Source organism: Perca fluviatilis, chromosome 8, assembly GCF_010015445.1.
Source record: "Perca fluviatilis chromosome 8, GENO_Pfluv_1.0, whole genome shotgun sequence".
In the NCBI taxonomy this organism is placed as follows: Eukaryota; Metazoa; Chordata; class Actinopteri; order Perciformes; family Percidae; genus Perca; species Perca fluviatilis.
This window is the reverse complement of record NC_053119.1, coordinates 6,289,832-6,311,079: the sequence shown is the minus strand read 5'-3', so window position 1 is coordinate 6,311,079 and position 21,248 is coordinate 6,289,832. Positions and strand designations below refer to the sequence as shown.

The 21,248-nt window shown below is 41.4% G+C and overlaps 1 protein-coding gene across 1 annotated transcript; it reads right to left on the bottom strand.

The window, feature by feature from the left end:
- Nucleotides 1–5,698: 5,698 nt before the first annotated feature.
- Nucleotides 5,699–16,680, bottom strand: LOC120564620 (ankyrin repeat and SOCS box protein 15-like). The gene is made up of 10 exons (XM_039809765.1): nucleotides 16,549–16,680; nucleotides 14,959–15,066; nucleotides 14,797–14,849; nucleotides 14,312–14,443; nucleotides 13,309–13,473; nucleotides 10,770–11,015; nucleotides 10,331–10,502; nucleotides 9,089–9,608; nucleotides 7,868–8,021; nucleotides 5,699–6,317 (listed from the first exon to the last, which is right to left on the bottom strand). Exons 2-10 carry the CDS (start codon nucleotides 15,060–15,062, stop codon nucleotides 6,142–6,144), a joined length of 1,722 nt encoding a protein of 573 aa, XP_039665699.1. The 5' UTR covers nucleotides 15,063–15,066; nucleotides 16,549–16,680; the 3' UTR covers nucleotides 5,699–6,141.
- Nucleotides 16,681–21,248: the final 4,568 nt, after the last annotated feature.

The following is a 21,248-nucleotide window of genomic DNA, read 5'->3' as shown; positions in this document are numbered from 1 at the left end:
ACATGGGGGGGGGGGTTTGAGATCTTCACTTTTGAGCAAAATTGCAATTTTGAGCGTCAAACTTCATTTTCTGCATTCTCCTGAATTTTCTGCAACAATATGTGCCTTTTCTGCATCAATTTATGGTGCAAACGTCTTTATTTATGTAAAGGAAATTATAATAGGTTTTTGGGGTGGATTGCAGGTATAATGTCTCAGGAGTATGTATCTACTTATACATACAAAACACATAGCCATGAGGTTTAAAGTTTAATCGTTATTACAGCACCGCACCATCTCATGTGAAGTCTGTTTAATTTCTGGGGTTCAATGTCACCAGACTTGACAGAAATTCACGCCATCTTTTTTTCAGTACTGTAATATTATAGCTCAAAAACTAAAACTGACATGATATATGTTCATTTTTGTTAGGTTTGTAATCTTAATTTAGTTTGTAACCTTAATTTAGTTTCAGTTCACTACATATATTTTGCAATGCTTATTTTTGTTTGTTTACTATAATAACCCTGGTTCAAATGAGACTTTACTGTCAGATTACAATTTGCACTTCAATCTGAACAGCTTTGCTTGTTTTTTTGTCCATTTACGACAGGACACTCATGCTCAACAACATACTATTGGCCCTCTGAGGACGGAAGACGCACCGGCGGGTCCAAACGATGTTTGACAAAAGTCCTACTCAGAAAGTGATATTATAAAATGTCATTTTAGACATTTATTTACTATTTTAATCTTATTACATGGCTTGCTTGAATTCTAATGTAGAATGCGGTCTGTTATTTTCTTGATAACAGACCGCTGCTAAGGATAACACACCGTTGCCATGCAAAAGCAGAGCATTGCCATGGACGCCGTTCTGTTCACTCTGGAGGACAGCTATCAATCAATCCGCTGAAAGAAGTCCGGATAATTTAGCCTATCAGCTGTGGCAAAAAGTGGGGAAACGTGGAGCAACTTCTGTCCTCCAATTCAAGCAATGACAGCAGATCTGATGAGCGTCTATCGCTAGTATTTTTCTAAACCGTCTATGATCGCTAGCTACGCAGCAACAGCCGTAGGGACAACAACGCTAATTAGTTAGCTTACATTGCAACTTGTTTAACGTTAACTTACAGGTGTTTCAACATGCAGCGGCTCTGCAAAAAGGAAACGAGATGAATGAGGACATAAACGTCCACATAAATATTCCCAAAGAAGCTATTCACCGTGTCTCACTTCACCGTCAACATAAATGTTCAGTTTACTGTAAATTAGAGCAGCCGATAGCCCGCTAGCTCACTACAACGCTTCAGCTAATGTTGTGTCAATTCCTGCAGTGATTAAAACAGCAGCTGGGTCATTTGTCCACCACGGCAGCACCCCATAAAATATACGGCTACTACCACAGCCCGTAAGGTGGTGTTGAGTAGCTAATAGACGAAGGATTGCATTACAGAGTTTTTACGTTGCTATGGACGCAGGATTCCAACCGTAGAGACGGAACGGACTATTTTCTCTAGTGGAAGCAATTCAATCGTATTTAAATCAATAAACTCCCATTTAAATCAATATTTTGTCAAGTTATTAGTCAAATTATTGATTTATTTGGTAAGTAGCCATGTAATAAGCGGGATAATGTAGAGCGAGGCGGTTGTTATAGCAAATACAACCCCTTCAGGCTGATTCAAGACCCCTCCGCTTCGCGTCAGGGTCCTGATCACCCTGTCGGGGTTGTATTCGCTATAACAACCGCCTCGCTCTACTATCCCTTACATATATAACCTGAGACTCTGGTAAACTCATTTCAAGCACCGAAACAATTCGTACAACACATCATAAGTTAGGGTTTTAAAAAAAAATGGAGAAGTCATGGAGAAGTACTAAACTACCCACAATCCTAAGGGTAAGAGTGGCGTCTCTGATTGGTAAAGTTTGCTGTTACCATGATTGTTTACCGCACCCGTGAACTGCATCCATTTAGGGCTGTGTATTGGCAAGAATCTGGCAATACGATATGTATCACGATACATGGGGTCACGATTCAATATATCGCAATATATTTCGATACTGTGCGTAAGGCGATATATTGGGATTTTTTTCTTGAAGTATAATTTTGGAAAAACTAATATTAAATAAAAGACATGATGTGCATAAAAGTCAAAGAAGTTTACTTTAGGTAAACAATTCAGTACACAGAAAGTCAAACACTAAACTACAAACAAAACTAAAGTAGGTCAAAGTTCAGCCATAGCTACGTTGTTAGCTTCTATCAAAAAGTCAGGCCCTGCTAGTCCCTGTTAGGCAAGGACACTAGTGGTGTGTCTCAGCATAGCCATCTAGCGGTAGGGGGTTTGAACACAACATAAACGTGAACCACTGTCTTACATGAATATTTTTCCACGTAAACAAAAAAAAAGAAAAAAACTACAAAAATCAACATTGCATTTTTGAAAATCGATACAGTATTGCAATATAAAATATCGCGATACTCTAAGTGTAAGATTTTTTCTTACACCCCTACTTCCATTGAAGTCTATGATCGTTTCTGTACACAATCTTGTACCTTTGCCTTTTTTTGCCGTTTTCAAAATGTTTTTTTGCGCTGAATTAAATATTTTATGGTCACAAATCATCTCTTGCTGGTTGGATTGGTTCCAGGCTTAAAACGCTTTACATAATCATTTAATGAAACATCATTAGCAGGGGTGTCCCCGACTAGAATGTTCATAGTCAAATCAGAATTGTCAAGTCTCGGCTATCGTCGAAGTAGCTCGCTGTCACTAACGTTATCCACATTCATATTTAGACGCAACAAATGATATCCAGCTACAAAGAAACCTGAAAGTCAGAAGTTAGGATGGAAGTATAAAGAGTTGTACTATGAAGATGATACACCGTCTCACCTCGTCGCATTGGTGTAAACCGGCAGATTTCACAACGTTGCAGACCGGCAGGTTGCAATATCTGCAAGTTCATGTCATGCTGCGTCCTGCTGAGCCCTGCAGCTTCCTGCTACGTCCATCCATGCTCTGCTGGGCCACGCTACATCCTGTAACGCCCTGCAGCGCCCTGATATGACATGAACTACTACGACTACCATTTGAAGTCACTGTTCCATTATTAATGTGACTATTACCGCCACTGTTCATCACATCCCCAACCAGCCCGTCAGACACCGCCTACCAAGAGCCTGGGTCTGTCCCAGGTTTCTTCCCAAGAGGGAGTTTTTCCTCGACACTGGTCGCACTGCTTGCTCTTGAGGGACTTATTGTAATTGTTGGGGCTTTGTAAATTATAGAGTGTGGTCTAGACCTACTCTATCTGTAAAGTGTCTCGAGATAACCTGTGCTATGATTTGATACTATAAATAAAATTGAATTGAAAGTTTACACTTGTCTCGTCCATAATCTTTGGTCTGAACTGGACTCTACAGCGCTGCGAGGATTCGACTGTGAGACTGGCAATCGAATCAGGCTTTTTCCAATCGAAGCATCGAATATTTGACTATTCTGGGACACCTCTAAACATCACAGATATTGAAGGGGGGAAATCACCTCGGTAACTTGAGCCGTTAAAAAAAAGGGGGCGGTTGGGCGCCTGGGTGGCTCACCTGGTGGAGCGCGCCCGTGTGTAGAGGTTCACTCCTCGGCGCGCCGCGGCAATTTCATTTGTATAGCACATTTCGGCAGCGATGCTATTGAATGTGCTTTACCTAAAACATTAAAACAGTTAGAAATCAATACAAAATTAAAAATAGTTAATACAAAATTAAAGCAATTCATACAAAATTAAAACAGTTAATCAAAAATAGATTAAATACAGGAATAAAAGAATAAAATTCCCAATACTGCGGCGGCTGCGGGTTCGACTCTGACCTGCAGGCCCTTTGCTCCATGTCATTCCCCCTCTCGCTCCCCTTTCATGTCTTCATCTGTCCTATAAAAGTAAAGGCCTAAAATGCCCAAAAAGTCATCTTTAAAAAATAAATTAAAAAAAGTGGGCGGTAACTGTTGAGCTCTAAACCTTAATGGGACAAACAAACAAAGTTGCTCGGACTGAGTCACACAACATTATTCCGCTCGGGCTAGGGCACAGGACAGGACGGGGGGGAAACCGTGGATGTATGAAGAGAAAGCAGTGGGAGCGAGAAGGATGGTAAATCTGGCTAATGCTCTGATGGGAGGGGTGTATTTGTTTGGGCGTTCAATAATCTTCCTCCAGAATCACAGGCTCCACCTTTTAATATGGAGGAATTGTAAAAACAATTTAGTTCAAAATTGACATTAAATTTGATACTCATAATCCCAGTGCTACAGGACCAAACACAGATTACTAAATAATACTTTTTTATTGGCGAGAAATAACATTACAGAACCGGTGACCGAATCTTTAATTTTCTTTCAAAATCATAAATTGCAGATGACGTTTGTTTGTTTGTTTGTTTGTTTGTTTTATTTGGATCCCCATTAGCTTCAGCATAAGCTAAAAGCTATTCTTCCTGGGGTCCTACAATCTATCATGTGACAATACAATTTACAATATTATATTACACACCATACACACAAGACATTACTTCACATTACACAACATTTGAAAATACAAATCATATTTTACAGTTAATACAGTAATCACACAAAACATAAATAAAGATATTAAATAAAAATTACACTACTCTGAATAGATCCATTTTAAAAATAATATATAACGAAAAAAGCCCTATATCGAAATCTCTTTTAAATTGATATTAAATATTGAAATCTCTTTGAAGGTAATATATCTTATACCCACGTTATCGCACAAGCAACTGAACTTCCATCATCAATATGCTGTGAATTACAGGCATCAGGTGATCAACAATCACTGTTACGATTTAAACAGCTGACACTTCAAAAACAGAGACTGGATGTTTGATACACACACATCACATGCTGATAGATCAATTCATTGTTGGTTTGAGGCTGAAAAGAAAAATTTATTATATTTCTTAAGTTCTTGCATTAGATGTATAATATTTCAAATCTGCCAAGTCACATTCTCAGTCCCATCGCATCAAAAAACGCTTGGTCGGGTCTCTGAGCCTCACTGTTTGATGCTTTCGGGACTCGCGTCTAGCCCTTTGGCTTCATATTTAGACGCACTTGGTCGGGACTCTTGGCGTCACATTTTGTCGCTCTGGGTCTGGACGTACGTTAAACTGACATGCGGCACAAGAACGGGACAGTTAGGTATAGGAATAGATTGTTGGTGGGGTTACAAAATGTACGTTTCAGTGACACGTGGGACAAGAATGGGACATGAACCCCAGTCTCCTGGGTGAAAGTCCTGGGTTGTTTCAAAATGAAAAGCCTTAATGTTAAATAGAAATAGCAATGGTGAATCTTAAAATGTCAAAAGGCGATTACCAAATGTAAAATTCAAAAAATAAAACTTCAAATTGAAAATTATTAAGTGCAATGGCTAAAATAATATTTTTTTTTTTTCTATTTGAGATTTTAATTTAAGTATTTCTATTTAAGCTTTTCCATTTCACATTTTGAGTTTCATATTTGTCATTCAATAAAATATTTCAAAGATTTCAGTTTAAGCATTTATATTTAAGCTTTGCATTTTAAATTATCATTTTACATTTCAACTTTTTCAGTTTCCTTTTTCTTTTTTAAATGTAATTGTAAAAATGAATGGCATGATTTTTCCTAGTAGCGTAGTAAAATAATAGTTTTAATTTGATCTCGCTTCGATTTCTCTTTGGACTTTCAATTTGGATAATGAATAAATATTCCCTCCATAGAGTGTTGCGTCGGTATCTGACGCTGAGAGACACTGACCAAACATCAGTATTTTATGAGTTGGGAGTGAGATCGGGTTGGTCAAGTAGTTGTTGAGATATCTTGCAGACAGGTGGACTGATCTTCAACACCTCCCATTTAAGCCTGTAACGGGCCAAAAAGTGCAACAATGTGGTGAGAAAAAAGGAATGTGATCTGGAAAATATGTAAAGTACATTTAGCTTAAAGTAAATGGGCTAAAATGTGGCGAGAGGGAAAAAAAACACTGCTAAAAGTACTTTTTGTAAGTTTGTTTATACAGTATTGTGCTTATAAAAACCAGAGGTTACCAAGATTTAAAAAATAGTTACATCCTTTCAGAACGAGCAGGAGATGTTCACATGATGCATTCAGAGTCCTGGCTGTAGAGGTCGAGCTCCTGGTACAGTATGTAGCTCTTCAGTCTGGGAGGGAAAACTTGCGAGTTCATGACCTCAGGGTTGTTGAGTTTCTTCAGGGTCAGGCGCCTCCTGATGTCCAGTCTGCAGAGGTGCTTTAGGGAGCGAGGACTGTCTGGAGAGCAAGGACCACAAAACTGTTATTACGTTATTGATCCAACCTGTAATAAAACACAGAACTGAGAGGATTAAAGACAATGATATAAAGGAGAGACGGGAAAGAAATCTGCAGACTTTGTGCAGGAAGGAGACTAAACTAAAAGGCCTACAGTGCTGCTAGTGTCTGTCTGGTAGTGGAGCTAAATACAACGGTTTGTCCTGTGGTTAGCACTAGAGCACGGATCAGGGAGTCATTCAAATCTTATCAGCTGAATCCGTAGCTCCTCTCGGCTTTACGGAGCTTTATAATTAGTTTCTGCTAGGGCTGGGCAATATATCAATATTACATCAATATTATACAGATATTGTGATATTGTAAAACTCTGTTCTGTGCAATGCATTCCCACTGTATTTGTATTTGTATCCCTCCCTCTTAAAATGCATTTGTATTGTATTGTTATTGTATTGTATTGTATTGTATTAATATAATAGTGTATTGTGATGTTTTTTAAGGTACCTGGCTGCGAAAACACTTTAATTTTCCCGCTGGGGATTAATAAAATCTATCTATCTAGCTAGCTAGCTATCTATCTACAGTATCTATCTAGCTATCTATCTATAGTATCTATCTATCTATCGAGCTAGCTATCTATCTATCTATAGTATCTATCTATCTATAGTATCTATCTATCTATCCATCTACAGTATCTATCTATCTAGCTATCTATCTACACTGTAGATAGATAGATCGATACTATAGATAGATAGATTGATAGATACTATAGATAGATACTATAGATAGATAGATCGATACATAGATAGATACTGTAGATTCTACAGTATCTATGTATCGATCTATCTATCTATAGTATCTATCTATAGTATCTATCAATCTATCTATCTATAGTATCGATCTATCTATCTACAGTATGTATTTATCTATCTATCTAGCTATAGTATCTATCTACAGTATCTATCTGAGACTAGATATTGTCTTAAATTTTGAATATGGTAATATTGTTATTTGGCAAAAGTGTTGTCTTTTCCTGGTTTTACAGGCTTCATTACAGACAGACACACACACACACACACACAGACACAGACACACACAAACACACACACATATAAAATAGATATAGATAAATCCTACAGACTTTGGTGACTTACTGACTTTTCCTCTCGCGCCACAAGAAGGTCGACATTTTGATGTTCTAGAGACACGACCTGAATGATGACATGTGTATCTGTATGTATGTATGTATGTATGTATGTATGTATGTATGTATGTATGTATGTATGTATGTATGTATGTATGTATGTATATGTATGATTTGCCGGACATTTTGTATAGAGGTTCATGGTCCCCAACGGTGAATGACCATTTTCACTGTATGGTTCAACTCAACTCCCATTTCACACACACACACACACACACACACACACACACACACACACACACACACACACACACACACACACACACACACACACACACACACACACACAGCATCACAAGGTGAAAACAGTACCAGGATCGCTGTCGCAGCTGTTGATAAATGAACTCACTGAGGATGTCACATATTTCGGGCCACTCTGTCTGCTTCTCCAGGAGGAGTCTGAGTTTGGAGCAGATGTGGACGTGGCTGACGTAGTCCAGCAGCGTCCGGACCACGCTCCCAGACAGATGCATGACGCAGTTGAGGCTCATGATCTCACAGAACTGGAGAGAGGACAGACATTCAAACGGTTGTTAATGTTTTCTTTATATGGGTGTATAAAACGTAAACCCATTTATAATGACGGCTAAATAAATGGTAACTAATGAATGACATGAAATTTTGTTAACGTTGGAAAGAGACCGTTGTGGCTAGAAGGGATACATACAGCCACAGTGTTTAGCCAAGAAAAACTGGCTACGACAGCTAAGTTTAGGCACCAAAAACGATTGGTTTCCTTTGGATTCCTTGGGGAAAGTATTAATATTATCATATTAGATTTTGTGAGATTTTCCGTAACTTCTGGCCATGGCTGTATCCCTTCTAGCCACAACCGAAAAAGCCAGGCTAGCTGTTTTCTAGTCTTTGTGCTAAGCTAAGCTAGGCTGTACTCTTATATTTAAGCGACAGATATCAGACTGCGTCCGCATTGTTACAAAATCTTGGAGGTGCGCTGCTCGGCGACCCTCCACACACAGTCGCCCCAGGCTGCGTTTGCGTCATATTGCCGTCCGTACCACGCCGAACGCAAGAAGCATGAAACAGCTTTAACAGTACAGATCCACTTTTGCGACACGACTGTCGCGTGGTGTCGCAACGTCATATAGCCATGGTTGATGCTCCACGCCCCTAACCAGCACCTGATTGAACGAACGCGTGACGTGGGTGTGTCTACTCGAGAATTTCAACAGAGTGTCAATAGAAAATAGGCCATGCAGTTGCTGAATATGTCTTCATTTCAGATCAACAAAGGTCAGTTTGAAAGATTTTCGTCTACTTCTACTGGATAGTCGCGTCGCGTTCAACGCGATTCATTTGCATAAAGCTGGGCATCGGCCAGCTTTTTGACGCGCAGCATTTTTTCAAATGTAGCGCCGCCTTCCCGGAATGCTTTGCAGGAGCGTTGAAGTCGCTTGACGTCACCCACAGGAATAGAGCGTGGCGCGACGCGACAGAAGCGTCGCACGGACAAGTGGATCTGCACCGTACTCTCCGCCAGAAAGCACGTGAGCGTATTTCCTTAAATGTCAATCCATTGCTTTAAGGAAAACTAGTAACAGCTGTCACTCACTGGGATTTTCCTCTCATTCGCAGCTTCAAAAGCGCTGTCGTGGTGACACTGGAAGCACCTCTCCACCTTGTAGCCGTTGTTGAGCAGCAGCCTCATCATCACCTCGTCCTTCAGGCAGTACTGCAGCGCCGTGGGGAACACCGTGTCGCTCACCACCGTGAAGTAACAGTTCACGTCCGCTTTGGCCGCCAGCAGCAGCTTCACGATGTCGTAGCGCCCCGACCTGACCGCCACCAGGAGGCAGCACAGCGGGTCCAGGTCCGTCTTCGCCCCGGCCGCCAGCAGGATTTCGGTGCAGTGCGCGTCCCCGTTGGAGACGGCAAAGTACAAGGCGCTCTTCCTCATGTCCCGGTAGTTTTCGGAGTTTCTGGTGTTCATGCGGTAGTTGACATCGTAGCCGCAGGCCAACAGGAGCTTCAGGCAGCGGATCTGGCCGCCCTCCGCCGCAGAGTGGACCGGGCTCTGACCCGCCTCTTTGATGGCCTTCTTGGTGGACAGAGGTATCAGCATCTTCAGAGCACTGTGGGGAAAAAAACAAGGGTCCAATCAATGAACAAGAACCAAGAGTTCAAACAGGCTGTGAGTCTAAAGTTTCGGGCACACCAGCATTTACAACGGTGACATTTGGAGCTGCAAAGATTAGTCCATTAATCCATTAGTTGTCAACTATGAAATTAACCGCCAACTATTTTGATAATTGATCAGTTTGAGCCATTTTTCTCTGATTCCATCTTCTTAAATGTGGATATTTTCTGGTTTCTTCACTCAGTAAACTGAATATCTTTAAGTTGTGGACAAAACAAGACATTTGTTAGCCATTAGCCCTGCAAGCAGGTAATGTCTCTGAGCCTTTAGCGCCCTTTACTTTACAAATTTCACTTTCTGATATGACTGGCATTGCCTACAAGCTGCCACAGTGTCCAATAGTTCTTCACTCCTCTGTGACAGTAAACTGAATATCTTTGAGTTGTTGACAAAAAGAAGACATTTGATGACATCATCTTGGACTTTGGGAAACATGTTGGAAACAACATTTTTTTCGACCAAACAACTAACCGATTAATCAAGAAAAAAAAGCTATCTTAATTTGTTGGTTTGTTAATCATTAGCCCTGCAGCCCTGCAAGCAGGCAATGTCTCCAAGCCTTTAGCACCCTTTATTTTACAAAGACATGCGGACAAATTTCACTTTCTGACTGGCATCCCCTACAAGCTGTCACAGTGTTGGACAGAAGGAGCTTACTCGTAGTGTCCGGCGTACGCTGCCTTGTGGATGGGCAGGTGTCCCGTGTGGCTGGGCAGGTTGGGGTTGGCTCCATTGTCCAGCAGCAGCTGAATGCAGGTCGTGTTTCCTGATCCGACCGCATCAAGCAGGACGCTTTCACCATTACAGGCCTGAGAGTTAACGCTGCTACCTGGGCAGGGAGGGGAGGGAAGAAACAAGGGGAGATTGGACTTGTACACTTTAAAATAGAGGGGAAATACAAATTAGACAAATGAATCCCTCATACTGTCAGAACTGGTCAAATGTTTTGGCAAATCATTTAATTTTAAAGTATTGTAATATTTTTTCTTACACCGTTGTGATATCTGACAATTCATCATATTTTAAATAGTTTCTCTTGTAAGTTGTAAATGTCTCTCCAAGGTCTCTAAACCTGCACTTTTATATCGAGACTGACCACAGTTCAGCAGAATCTCGGCGATGTGGAAGTGCCCGTGCTCTGCAGCCACTGCGAGCGGCGTCACCCCCGTCACGTCCTTCTGGTTTACCGGGCCGCCGTTCCTCAGCAGCAGCATCAGGATGTCCACGTTGCCGACCTTGGCCGCCTCATGCATCGCCGTCCACTTCTTCCCGCACACTTGATCCACCCAGGCGTTGTGAGCAACCAGAGTGTACGTCATCTCGTACGAGCCGGCCTTCACCGCTGCAAGGCGAGGAAAAGGTCTGTCTTAATCGGCAATGAATTATGAATGCAGAACAAACCACAAAAAAGAAAGCATTGTGTACTGTAGCTTTCCTCCTTTAGGCAGGAAGTGTAGTGCCTGTCCTGGCCCTGGCCTTTTTTACATGGGCACAGGAAATGTTTCACACCAAATGTCCCAACATTACTGAAAGCTGAGTCTAGTAATGCAGAATATCTGTTTATTCATTGTTATTTTAATGAAAGAAAATGTTTAAATGGTACCTATGATAATATCATAAATATGATAAGCAAATAAATATGATTAAAGACTTAAAGGGATATGCCACCGTTTGTTGAAATAGGGCTTATCACGGTCTCCCCTGGCTGTAGATAGGTGGGCCAAAGCATTTTTTGTGCATGCATTGTTTTAGTCCGGTGCAACACCGGCAGCGCCGGCGCTAGTTAGCTTAGCGTAGTGAATGGAATCCTATGTTGCCGGTTAGCATGTTGTGAGCAAAAGTGAGCCAACAAAAGACAAAAAAACAACCTAATTACTTGCACTGAGACAAAACATGCGTTGGCCCACCTATCTACAGCCAGGGGAGACCGTGATAAGAACTATTTCAACAAACGGTGGCGTATTCCTTTAAGATTTAAGACTTGGGCAGATAATGCCAAAATGATCTGTATACGCGGATGTTACTGGAGGGAAGAAAGGACAAAAACCGCAGCCATGTGAGCAGTTCTGTGGTTCTGTGAAGCTGAACTATGAAACAATCTGCCATCGCAGAAGTGCCAAAAAACTGCAGTTCATCAAGTGGCCACTTGAGACTGGCTCTAGAAGGGAGTCAATCCCTATAGCAAATTTGCATGTCCTAGGATGGGCTTTTCCAGTTTATACAACAAGGCTTTGCTGACTTTCTTTAAGCTGCACTTAATATTTTTTAAATGAATTAATCTGATGACTGTGTAATGTAAAAGGTGTCACTGGTGTGAACACACACAGAATGTGGAGCTTTTCAGCCTCTTTTAGCTACTAGTTTTTCTGAGTTTTTACAGCACTTCTTTTTTTTTTTACATGAACATGGCTGTTACTCCGGCGATACCTTGAGGACAGACTTTCCAAATTGACCCCAGGAGATGTCTCTCTATTTTTGTATCCATCCATTAAGGTGTAATGATCATCATCATTGCCTCATAGGACCTTTATTCTTATTTATCACTCCCTCCACTCTCTACAGCAATGTTTGGAGGTGGGGGTACACATACCCCTATGGGGTACTTTGGAGTACTGTAGGGAGTACATTAGATAAAAAAATGAATTAAAAAAATAGTCATGCATAATTGCGAAAATAATTATACACTGTAATGAATGAACTTTTGAAATGTAGCATTTGAGTGTTCTGGTTACAAAATTGTTGTTTTAGTAAATCAAAATTGTATTGTGCATCTTTATAAAGCTCGGCATTGTTATTTCTACCCCAAATGTTTGTGCTGGTCACTTGGATGAAAACATATTTCAAAGGGGGTATATTGTTCAAAAAAGTTTGAGAACCACTGCTCTACAGTTTTACCGAGCAGCAGCCGATAAACCAGAGCTTGTTTTTATCCCATCCCGGAACGCTGTGTGGACTAGCCAGACCTTCCTTTGCAGCGCTGCGGAGGAAGGTCTGGCAATGTGAGACTAATCCTCATAGCAAATTTGTGTTTTCTAGGATGGCAAAGGAATGCCCCGCCCTATTCTGCCTCTGATTGGCTAGTACAGGTTGCCTTTGGTTGGTTAGGTTTAGGCATGAGGAGTGAGATTGGTTAGGGTAAGAATACCAGGGTTGTGCAACCAGAGGCAGAGTAGGGCGAGGCAGAGTAGGGCAACCAGAGGCAGAGCAGGGCAGGACATTCCTTTGCCATGCTAGGAAATGCAAATTTGCATCCCCATAGACCCCCATGTTAAAATCGCCAACGTACAGCAGAATTAAACTAATTTAGACTAATTTCCTCCTTCATGACATGGTAAAGATGGTCAAATAACAAAGATAACAGAGATATGTTCTGTTAATGTTCATCATCACTGCCCCATGGGACCGTAATGTTGGTACCATAATGTTGGTAATCAATTTTTGGGGCATTTCTGCCTTTATTGGATAGGAAAGCTGAGATATGAAAGGAGAGAGAGAGAGAGGGGGGAAGACATGCAGGAAAACCGTCACAGGTCGGACTCGAACCCTGGACCTTCTGCGTCGAGGAGTAAACCTCTGCATATGTGCGCCCGCCCTACCAACTGAGCCAACCGGCCACCACCACTCTACATTGTTACCGAGCAGAAGCGGCGACTCGTTTTTGCTGTTGGTGTTGTGAGGCGAGGCGCCGTACTCCAGCAGGCTCTTCACATTCTGCACCAGTCCGGCTTTCACTGCCAGCGTCAGCGGCGTCTCTCCTCCCACGGCCGTCTTCTCCTCCAGGCTGAGCCCCTGAGCTGCCACTGACACGAACACAAACAAAAACACAAACAGGTCATCAAATGTCCGTTCCTGGAGTTCACATCGCACTGCCAGCTGTGCTGTGTGACCTGGCTGGTGAGACCTCGCTGCCGCTGCTGGCTGACCTCCAGGCTGAATGAGTGGGGAGCCATCACAAGTTATTTTAGACCTAGACATCATGCTGTCATAAAGCTGGAAGGCAGCATCATTCCCCAGTGGAGTATTCTGTGCATTAATATTTCGCTTGTCATCTTCATTTATTTATTGGCGGTAAACTGCACCCGTTACATTTTGGAGGTTATATTTTTACCACAGTCTGTTGCTGTGTCACTTAGCATCTGAATAGCCGCTAAACACAAACTTTCAGCATCTGTGTGCTAAATTTAACCAGCTGGACAGCAGCTAAACCGGATGTATGATGAAGTTACATTCTGTATCAATGCCGGGCAGTAATGCGTTACGTTAGAGAATGGTAATTAAAGCTGCGATTATCAATTTTGTAGATGAAATGATCATGTGAAAGTGTCCCAGGTATTTCTGAAACCACAGACATCTTACCAACTCGGCTGCTATACAGAACTTTATTTTTTGTTCTTTTCTGCCCTGCAGTTTTTTTTACTGTCTACCATGTAGTTCAGCCTCAGTGTTTCAGCAGCAAACAGCAGACAGACACGTTCTGCTTCCCTCCCTTCCCTTATATTTGCTACTGCATTCATTAAAACATTGTTGCTATGAAGGGACCTCCAGATAATGAGCGCCTTCATAAGATCACACCATTTATTTGAATTGTTTTCATTATTAATAGTTCATTAAAACGACCTACTGAACAAATGTACTTACATCTCAAGACGGTCTGCAGAACCTCCAGGACTGGCTGGGATGCGGCTCGATGGATGGGAAGCCAGCCGCGGCTGTCCGACTCCCTGAAGGCGAAGGTGTGCCTCAGCATCCCCCTGAGCATCAAGACCTCACCTGGTCGACAAGGCAACAAGGCAACAAGGCAACAGCCCCCGGGTTACAAGAACGAAACGAGGAAAGACTTTTAAAAGCTATGAGAAACGCTCCAGGACTCACTGGAGCTGAGGTACTTTTCCCCTTTTCTGCAAATCAAGTTTCTTTCCTCTCCTCCTTTTTTTCCTCTCACACTGTATCTCTTCTGTTTATATATATATATATATCTGGCTCTCCCTGTCAGTCGGCCAGCCTCCTGATCCCTGGCAGTCCTCACGTACAGCTGCCAGCCGGCCTTGTGACTCTGGCTGCCGGCCACAGAATAGAACAAAAAAGACAAAGCTGTGTAATGTTGAAAGGTACGTCCAACCCACCTTGCTCGATGGCAGCCAGGACTCTCAAATTTTCATCCGTCGCTGCTTCTAAACTAACAGCCAGGAGCAGAGGAAGCACAGGGCAGTCAGCTGGCTTTCATCAAATTATCAACAAAAAGGATTTGGGGGGGAGAGTGAAGTTTAGGTGTGGCTTCCGTATACCTTGCTGCAGATTTCAGAAAAGCATCTTGACAAGAGTCTTGAATACCGAGCTGGATGATGTAGTCACTGAGCTCCTCTTCGCCGTATTCTTCATAAGTGTTCATCACTCTGCAGTGGCGATAAAACATTGATTGATAAACAGCGTTTCAAGGACCAAACTTATGGTTTGGAGCCCGTTAACTACAGAGCACCTAGTTAAAGTTACATGCATTGACATTTTGGCCACATGGGGGCAGCAGAACAAGCTGAAAACAAAACATCTGACATATTATAGACTTATAAAGTAGGTGTGGCTAACATGTTTACAACAGCTGCCAAATTCCACATCCAGCAGACCCAGGGCAACATGATCATCCCATTGGAGTCGGGTTTTGTGTCCACATGATTAATTTAATTATTCGCTCTCCTTTTAGACTTGACTTGACTTGACTGATTTGGTCCCAATAGACTCCTGAGAAAAATACCTGGTTCTTTAGCTGCTAAATTCTCCGCTTTCTTCCCCAACTAGTCTCTAACTGTTTCTTTCTGCTGTTTCCTGCCTTTTTAAAGTCTATGTTTAAAACCTAAAACATTAAGACTGAACAGTAAATGTGCCGTTAATAAGCTAGGAGCTAAAAGATTCCAAATTACTCTCAGTTTAGATTGACTTCCCTCCAAGCAACGACATTGATTCAGTCTTGATTTTTTTCAGCTGTCTGGTCGTTGGTTTTGACTTTACTGTCCAAAATCTCTGACACCGCACAATGTTCTATTTAACGTCTTTTTGTCTAAAGTTGAAGATCAAACAAGTTGATTATGTGCCATATCAAGGTTAAATTAAAATATCCCCTGCCTTTGTCACAGATTTTCTAGAACTGCATGCGGTTGAAATACCAGAATGTGCAAGAGGGTGGACAAAATAACAGAAACGCAACAATCCAAGCCCAAAAAAACAACAACAAATGATGTATATTTAATTAAATGATCAATTATTGACTTAAAAATGACCATGGAGTTGAAGCAACACATCTTTTGGTAAAGTGTCAACAAAAAAAAACAAAGGTAACGCTTCATTTTACACATCTGCAATTTCCTCCTAATCGTTTTCCAGGAACTTTCCTGGAAATTGGTGCTAATAATAGTGCGAGACGGTGTCAATTTGATACACTTCCAAATAATGAATTCAAATAGTTGCTAGTGTAACCTAGATATCCTTTTAGTCAGAGTACAGCAGGTCTGCTGAGCATGCAAATATGTGAAATCTGTCCATAGGCAAGCAAACAATTCAACATTTCCAATTTGAAATGAGTAAAGAATGCATATTTTCTTGGCTTTGACTTTCCTATTTTTTACAAATTTACCAAATGACATAGCTCCTTGCGTGAAACTTTCTAGGAAATTATACTGAAATTACCGACTCGTAAAATAAAGCATTACCTAGTAGAGGTAAAATATGAATGTAACTTTTGTTTGGGTATTTAAGGATCCACATTCACTGAAAACATGACAAAAAAACAAATGCCAATGCAAAATAAAAATAAAAATCATCACAGATGACACTTGGAAGTCAAATACCTGCACGTCTCCGCATACAAATGTGAAGATTCTCACCTGTGAGCTGTGTTGGCGGCTCACGCTGACCGGTCCCTCTCCACTCCAACAGCACAGAATGTTTTTTTATATTTAGGTATGACCTGCGTTCAGATGCTTCGGAAACACCAGACTGATGCTGCCTGCAGAAACGCCGTGTGAGGGGCTGGTGTGGTCGGCATCTGGCCCGCTGGTCTTAAATATAGCCGGGTTGGCGTGCTATTGTGTGGGCTAAGCCGGGTCTTTGTCGCGTTTGGCGGGAATCCCACATTCAAGATCCCACAAGCCCTCTGGGCTTTAGACTGTGGACTCCCGCAGCCAGCAACTTCACCGTCTATTGTTCTTCGTGGAAAGCAAAATCAATCGGGTCTATTTTTTCCTCCTCCGCTGCTTTGTCGAAGAAATACGAGATGATGGATGTCTCGTAAAAACTGTTTGCTGTGTTCAAGCGAGAGCTGCAGGGAAACTGTGCAGCCAGGCGACAGCGGAGCTCTGTCTAAGTCGCTTCAATCCAGGCTTTACATTTCCTTTTATTAAGGAAACTGTTGTGTAATTGTTTCCTGTTGTGAATTTGAATGCTCTGGTTTTGTTTTCTGCTGTTTGTGACTCTGCTTTCATTGACTTTTAAGGACTTTTCATCGGCTTGATTTAAGTTGTTTTTGGCTTTTCTCTGCTTTTCCCTGATTGTATCACTGAAATGATCAATCTCTCTTTCTTATTTGTTATTAATATTATATTCTATATTAATATCAACATGTAACAGTAAACCAATGAAGATCAAACACGAAAAAAGGGGCACATAAAAAGCAGCTAAAAATAGAATGAATTAGTTAGAGTAAAACATACAGTATTTGCAATGGTGAAAAAGTACTAAAATATTGTTAAGTAAAAGTTGCAATACTGCCGTGTATTTAAAGATAACTTACTTACTTAATTTATGTAATTTACTACTTACATAATTTACTGTAACTTACGTTAGAACTAAAAGTCCTGCATTCAAAATCACAGAAGTAAAAGTAATCATCAGACGGCACAGCCCATTTTAGATCAAAATATACATTAATAATATATATATATAATTATTGATGCATTAATGTGTACATGACTTGTTGCAGCTGATAAGTGTGGCTACCTTTACTTTAAAATATTACTTTAAATAGCCTACTGCTAGCTTGACCTGTAATAATAAATCTATTAGTTGATTTTATATTCATGCTCTAAGCGATGTTGGGTGACGTCACTTCTTGTTAACGTTCAAAGTATTGTCAAACAAAATGGAGGCTAGCTCGCCCCTCCCTCCGCCTCCTCCTCATCCCGTCCCCTCCCCCTCCCTTCCCCCAAATCCTTCTTGTCGGTTTTTGGCCGGAACACTGTTTGTTATGTTTGGTGGTGCAGGTTGGTGCAGTGTGTTTTTGTTAGCGTTAGTGGAGCCTGGGCTGTCTATAGAGACCGCGTTATTTTACAGTGTTCAGGGGACAGGCAGCTAGCAGATAGTGAGGAGATGTTTGCTGTATATGAGAAAAAATGTTGTATCCTAAAAAAACATGTGACATCGCTTGGAGCACCTTTTAAGGTCCCATGGCATGAACATTTCACTTTATGAGGTTTTTTAACATTAATACGCGTTCCCCCAGCCTGCCTCTGGTCCCCCAGTGGCTAGAAATGGTGATAGGTGTAAACCGAGCCCTGGGTATCCTGCTCTGCCTTTGAGAAAATTAAAGCTTGAGATGGGCTGATCTGGAATCTTCTCCTTATGATGTCATAAGGAGCAAGGTTACCTCCCTTTTCTCTGCTTTGCCCACCCAGAGAATTTGGCCCACCCATGAGAGAGAGACATCATGGCTTTCAAACGAGCAAAGTGGCAGTTGGTCAAGGCCACACCCCCACCCTCCACCTTGCCCCCCCTCTCTCCTCCTCAATAGCTACAGACACAGAAATGGCACATCCTAAGGAAAGCTCATTGTGGGACTGGCTCTAGTGGCTGTTATTCTGCACCAAGGCTGGATTTTGGGAAAGAGACTTCAGATACAGTATTAGGGGACCACTAAGGTCTATATAAAAGAGACTTCAGATACAGTATTAGGGGACCACTAAGGTCTATATAAAAGAGACTTCAGATACAGTATTAGGGGACCACTAAGGCCTATATAAAAGAGACTTCAGATACAGTATTAGGGGACCACTAAGGTCTATATAAAAGAGACTTCAGATACAGTATTAGGGGACCACTAAGGCCTATATAAAAGAGACTTCAGATACAGTATTAGGGGACCACTAAGGTCTATATAAAAGAGACTTCAGATACAGTATTAGGGGACCACTAAGGCCTATATAAAAGCATCCAAAGAGCACCATGTCATGGGACCTTTAAGCTGTCAAATGAATGTATTGGAGTAAAAAGTACAGTATAAAGTACCTTAAAGTGGAAATATTCAAGTCATTCAAGTAAAATACAAGTATCTTGAAACTTTACTTAAGTAGTACTTAGTTGCATTTCACCATTGAGTATTTGCCACTAAGATGTAGAACTTAAGTAGAGTTTTTGAGCAAATGTAATTACTTTTTAACACTGATCATTTTGCATCAATCATTTTTGGGGAATTTTAGGCCTCCGTAATGGACAGCTGAAGATAAAGTGAAAGGGGAGAGGGGACATGACAAGCAGCAAGGTGACGCAGGTCAGAATTGAACCGGCGGCCGCTGCGGCAAGGACTCAGCCTTTATACATGGGGCGCACACACAACCAGGAGAACTATCCAGGCGCCCCACATTTTGCATCATTTATCATATCATATTGTATCATATTTTCGTTTGCGCCACATTCACTCGAGGATCAAAATACTGTCTCCGAATCTATTAGCTGGTAATGTCCCCAGTGTGTGTTTAAGTGTCTCAGTGGGAAAAAGTGCTAACAGGACGAGCAGTCCCCTTGCCCCTGGATAAATGACTACCTGTGTGTGTGTGTGTGTGTGTGTGTGTGTGTGTGTGTGTGTGTGTGTGTGTGTGTGTGTGTGTGTGTGTGTGTGTGTGTGTGTGTGTGTGTGTGTGTGTGTGTGTGTGTGTGTGTGTGTGTGTGTGTGTGTGTGTGTGTGTGTGTGTGACAGGTTTACACCAGGGCTGGGTCCTTCTGCGGGCTCTGTGGTCTCCAGGGAGCCAGCTGCTTAGTGGAGCTTTACAGGGGCCACCATGTCGCCTCCTATGGCTAACAGACTAAAATAGAAGCAGAATACAGCTCAACATAAAGCCCCCATACTGTCACTGTACAGAGAGGGAGGCTGTAAAACTACTAAAATAACACTGACACAGACCGCTTTTAAACAGTGCATGCATTTGAAGCTGTTTGAGGCTTAGTAGTAGTAAGTAGTAATCGTCCCTTTATTGTTGTCACATAGTCACAAGTACCAGCGAAATTATCAATCAACCTGACCATACATATACAAACATACATATACAATGGGGTAGACAGGACAGGAAGACAGGGTATTAAGGAAAAGAATACAGCATGACATGAGGAGAGATGAGGAGAAAAAAAGGTTCTCGTTTGGCTCTCTGTGAAGGCGGTCGCATCCTCAGTACAATCCAAATTACAACTACTACATGTATACTTTTAATAGGCTACTAATTTCTACTGTGATTGCTTGTTTTACGCGTATTACCTGTCTCATCAAATGGGATTCAACTGTTGGTTTGACTCCACTTACCTTCTACTTCTGCTATACCACGACTAGTTTTACTACTGCAATTTGAACTATATCTTTGCTTTTGAATAAATAGAAACAATAGTTAACTGTGACAGTGACATTTCAGGTTTTTACTTTGACAAGGCCAAGCAGCTAAAGCTTCATCTGTCTGTGGCAGCCTGTAGTGTCGATGTATAGCTTACAGTTTGGAGTGAATATTTCTTTCTCCTCCCAAATCTGCTAAACCTGCCACCAACAGGTCAGTCCTTGCACATCCATTTTAAACACCCTAGGTGAGTCTGCGTGTCTTTTTTGGAAAGATTGGAAATGTTTTAATTCAAGTCCTTCAGGAAAAAAAAAAACTGCAAGGATTTGGGAATTACTGGAATTGTTGGGTCTTTGTAAATTATGGAGTGTGGTCTAGACCAGTGTTTCTCAAATGGGGGTACGTGTACCCCTAGGGGTACTTTGGAGGACTGCAGGGGGTACGTGAGATATTAAAAAACATGTTTAATAGTTACAAGGCTCTTTATGTAGAAATTTTTTTTTTCTACCAAAAATGTGACATTTGTGTCGCCTTCTTTGGACCTAATCTTGCCTTCCTTCCTATACTGTTTACCTTCTACTTTTTACAAGTTTCTCGCTTTTTTCTTCTTATGTCACTGTTTTTGAAGTTTTTGAAACTATTTTGACCTATTCTTGCCTTACTTCCTTCCTTCTTTCTACCATCTTTTTGTCTTTTTTTACAGTTTTTGTCTCATTTTCTCATTAGCATTTAAATGTTTTTTTTTCAGTTACAAGGCTGTTGTTTAGTAAATCTATCGCTACCAGCGCTGTACTGTTCCTGTTTATATACACTTTTTTTTCTACCGAAAATGATTAGCGCTGGTCAGGGGGTAGGCTACTTGGCTTAAAGAAACAATTCAAAAGGGGTACATTATTGAGAAAAGTTTGAGAACCACTGGTCTAGACCTACTCTATCTGTAAAGTGTCCTCACATAACTCTTGTTATGATTTGATACTATGAATAAAATTGAATTG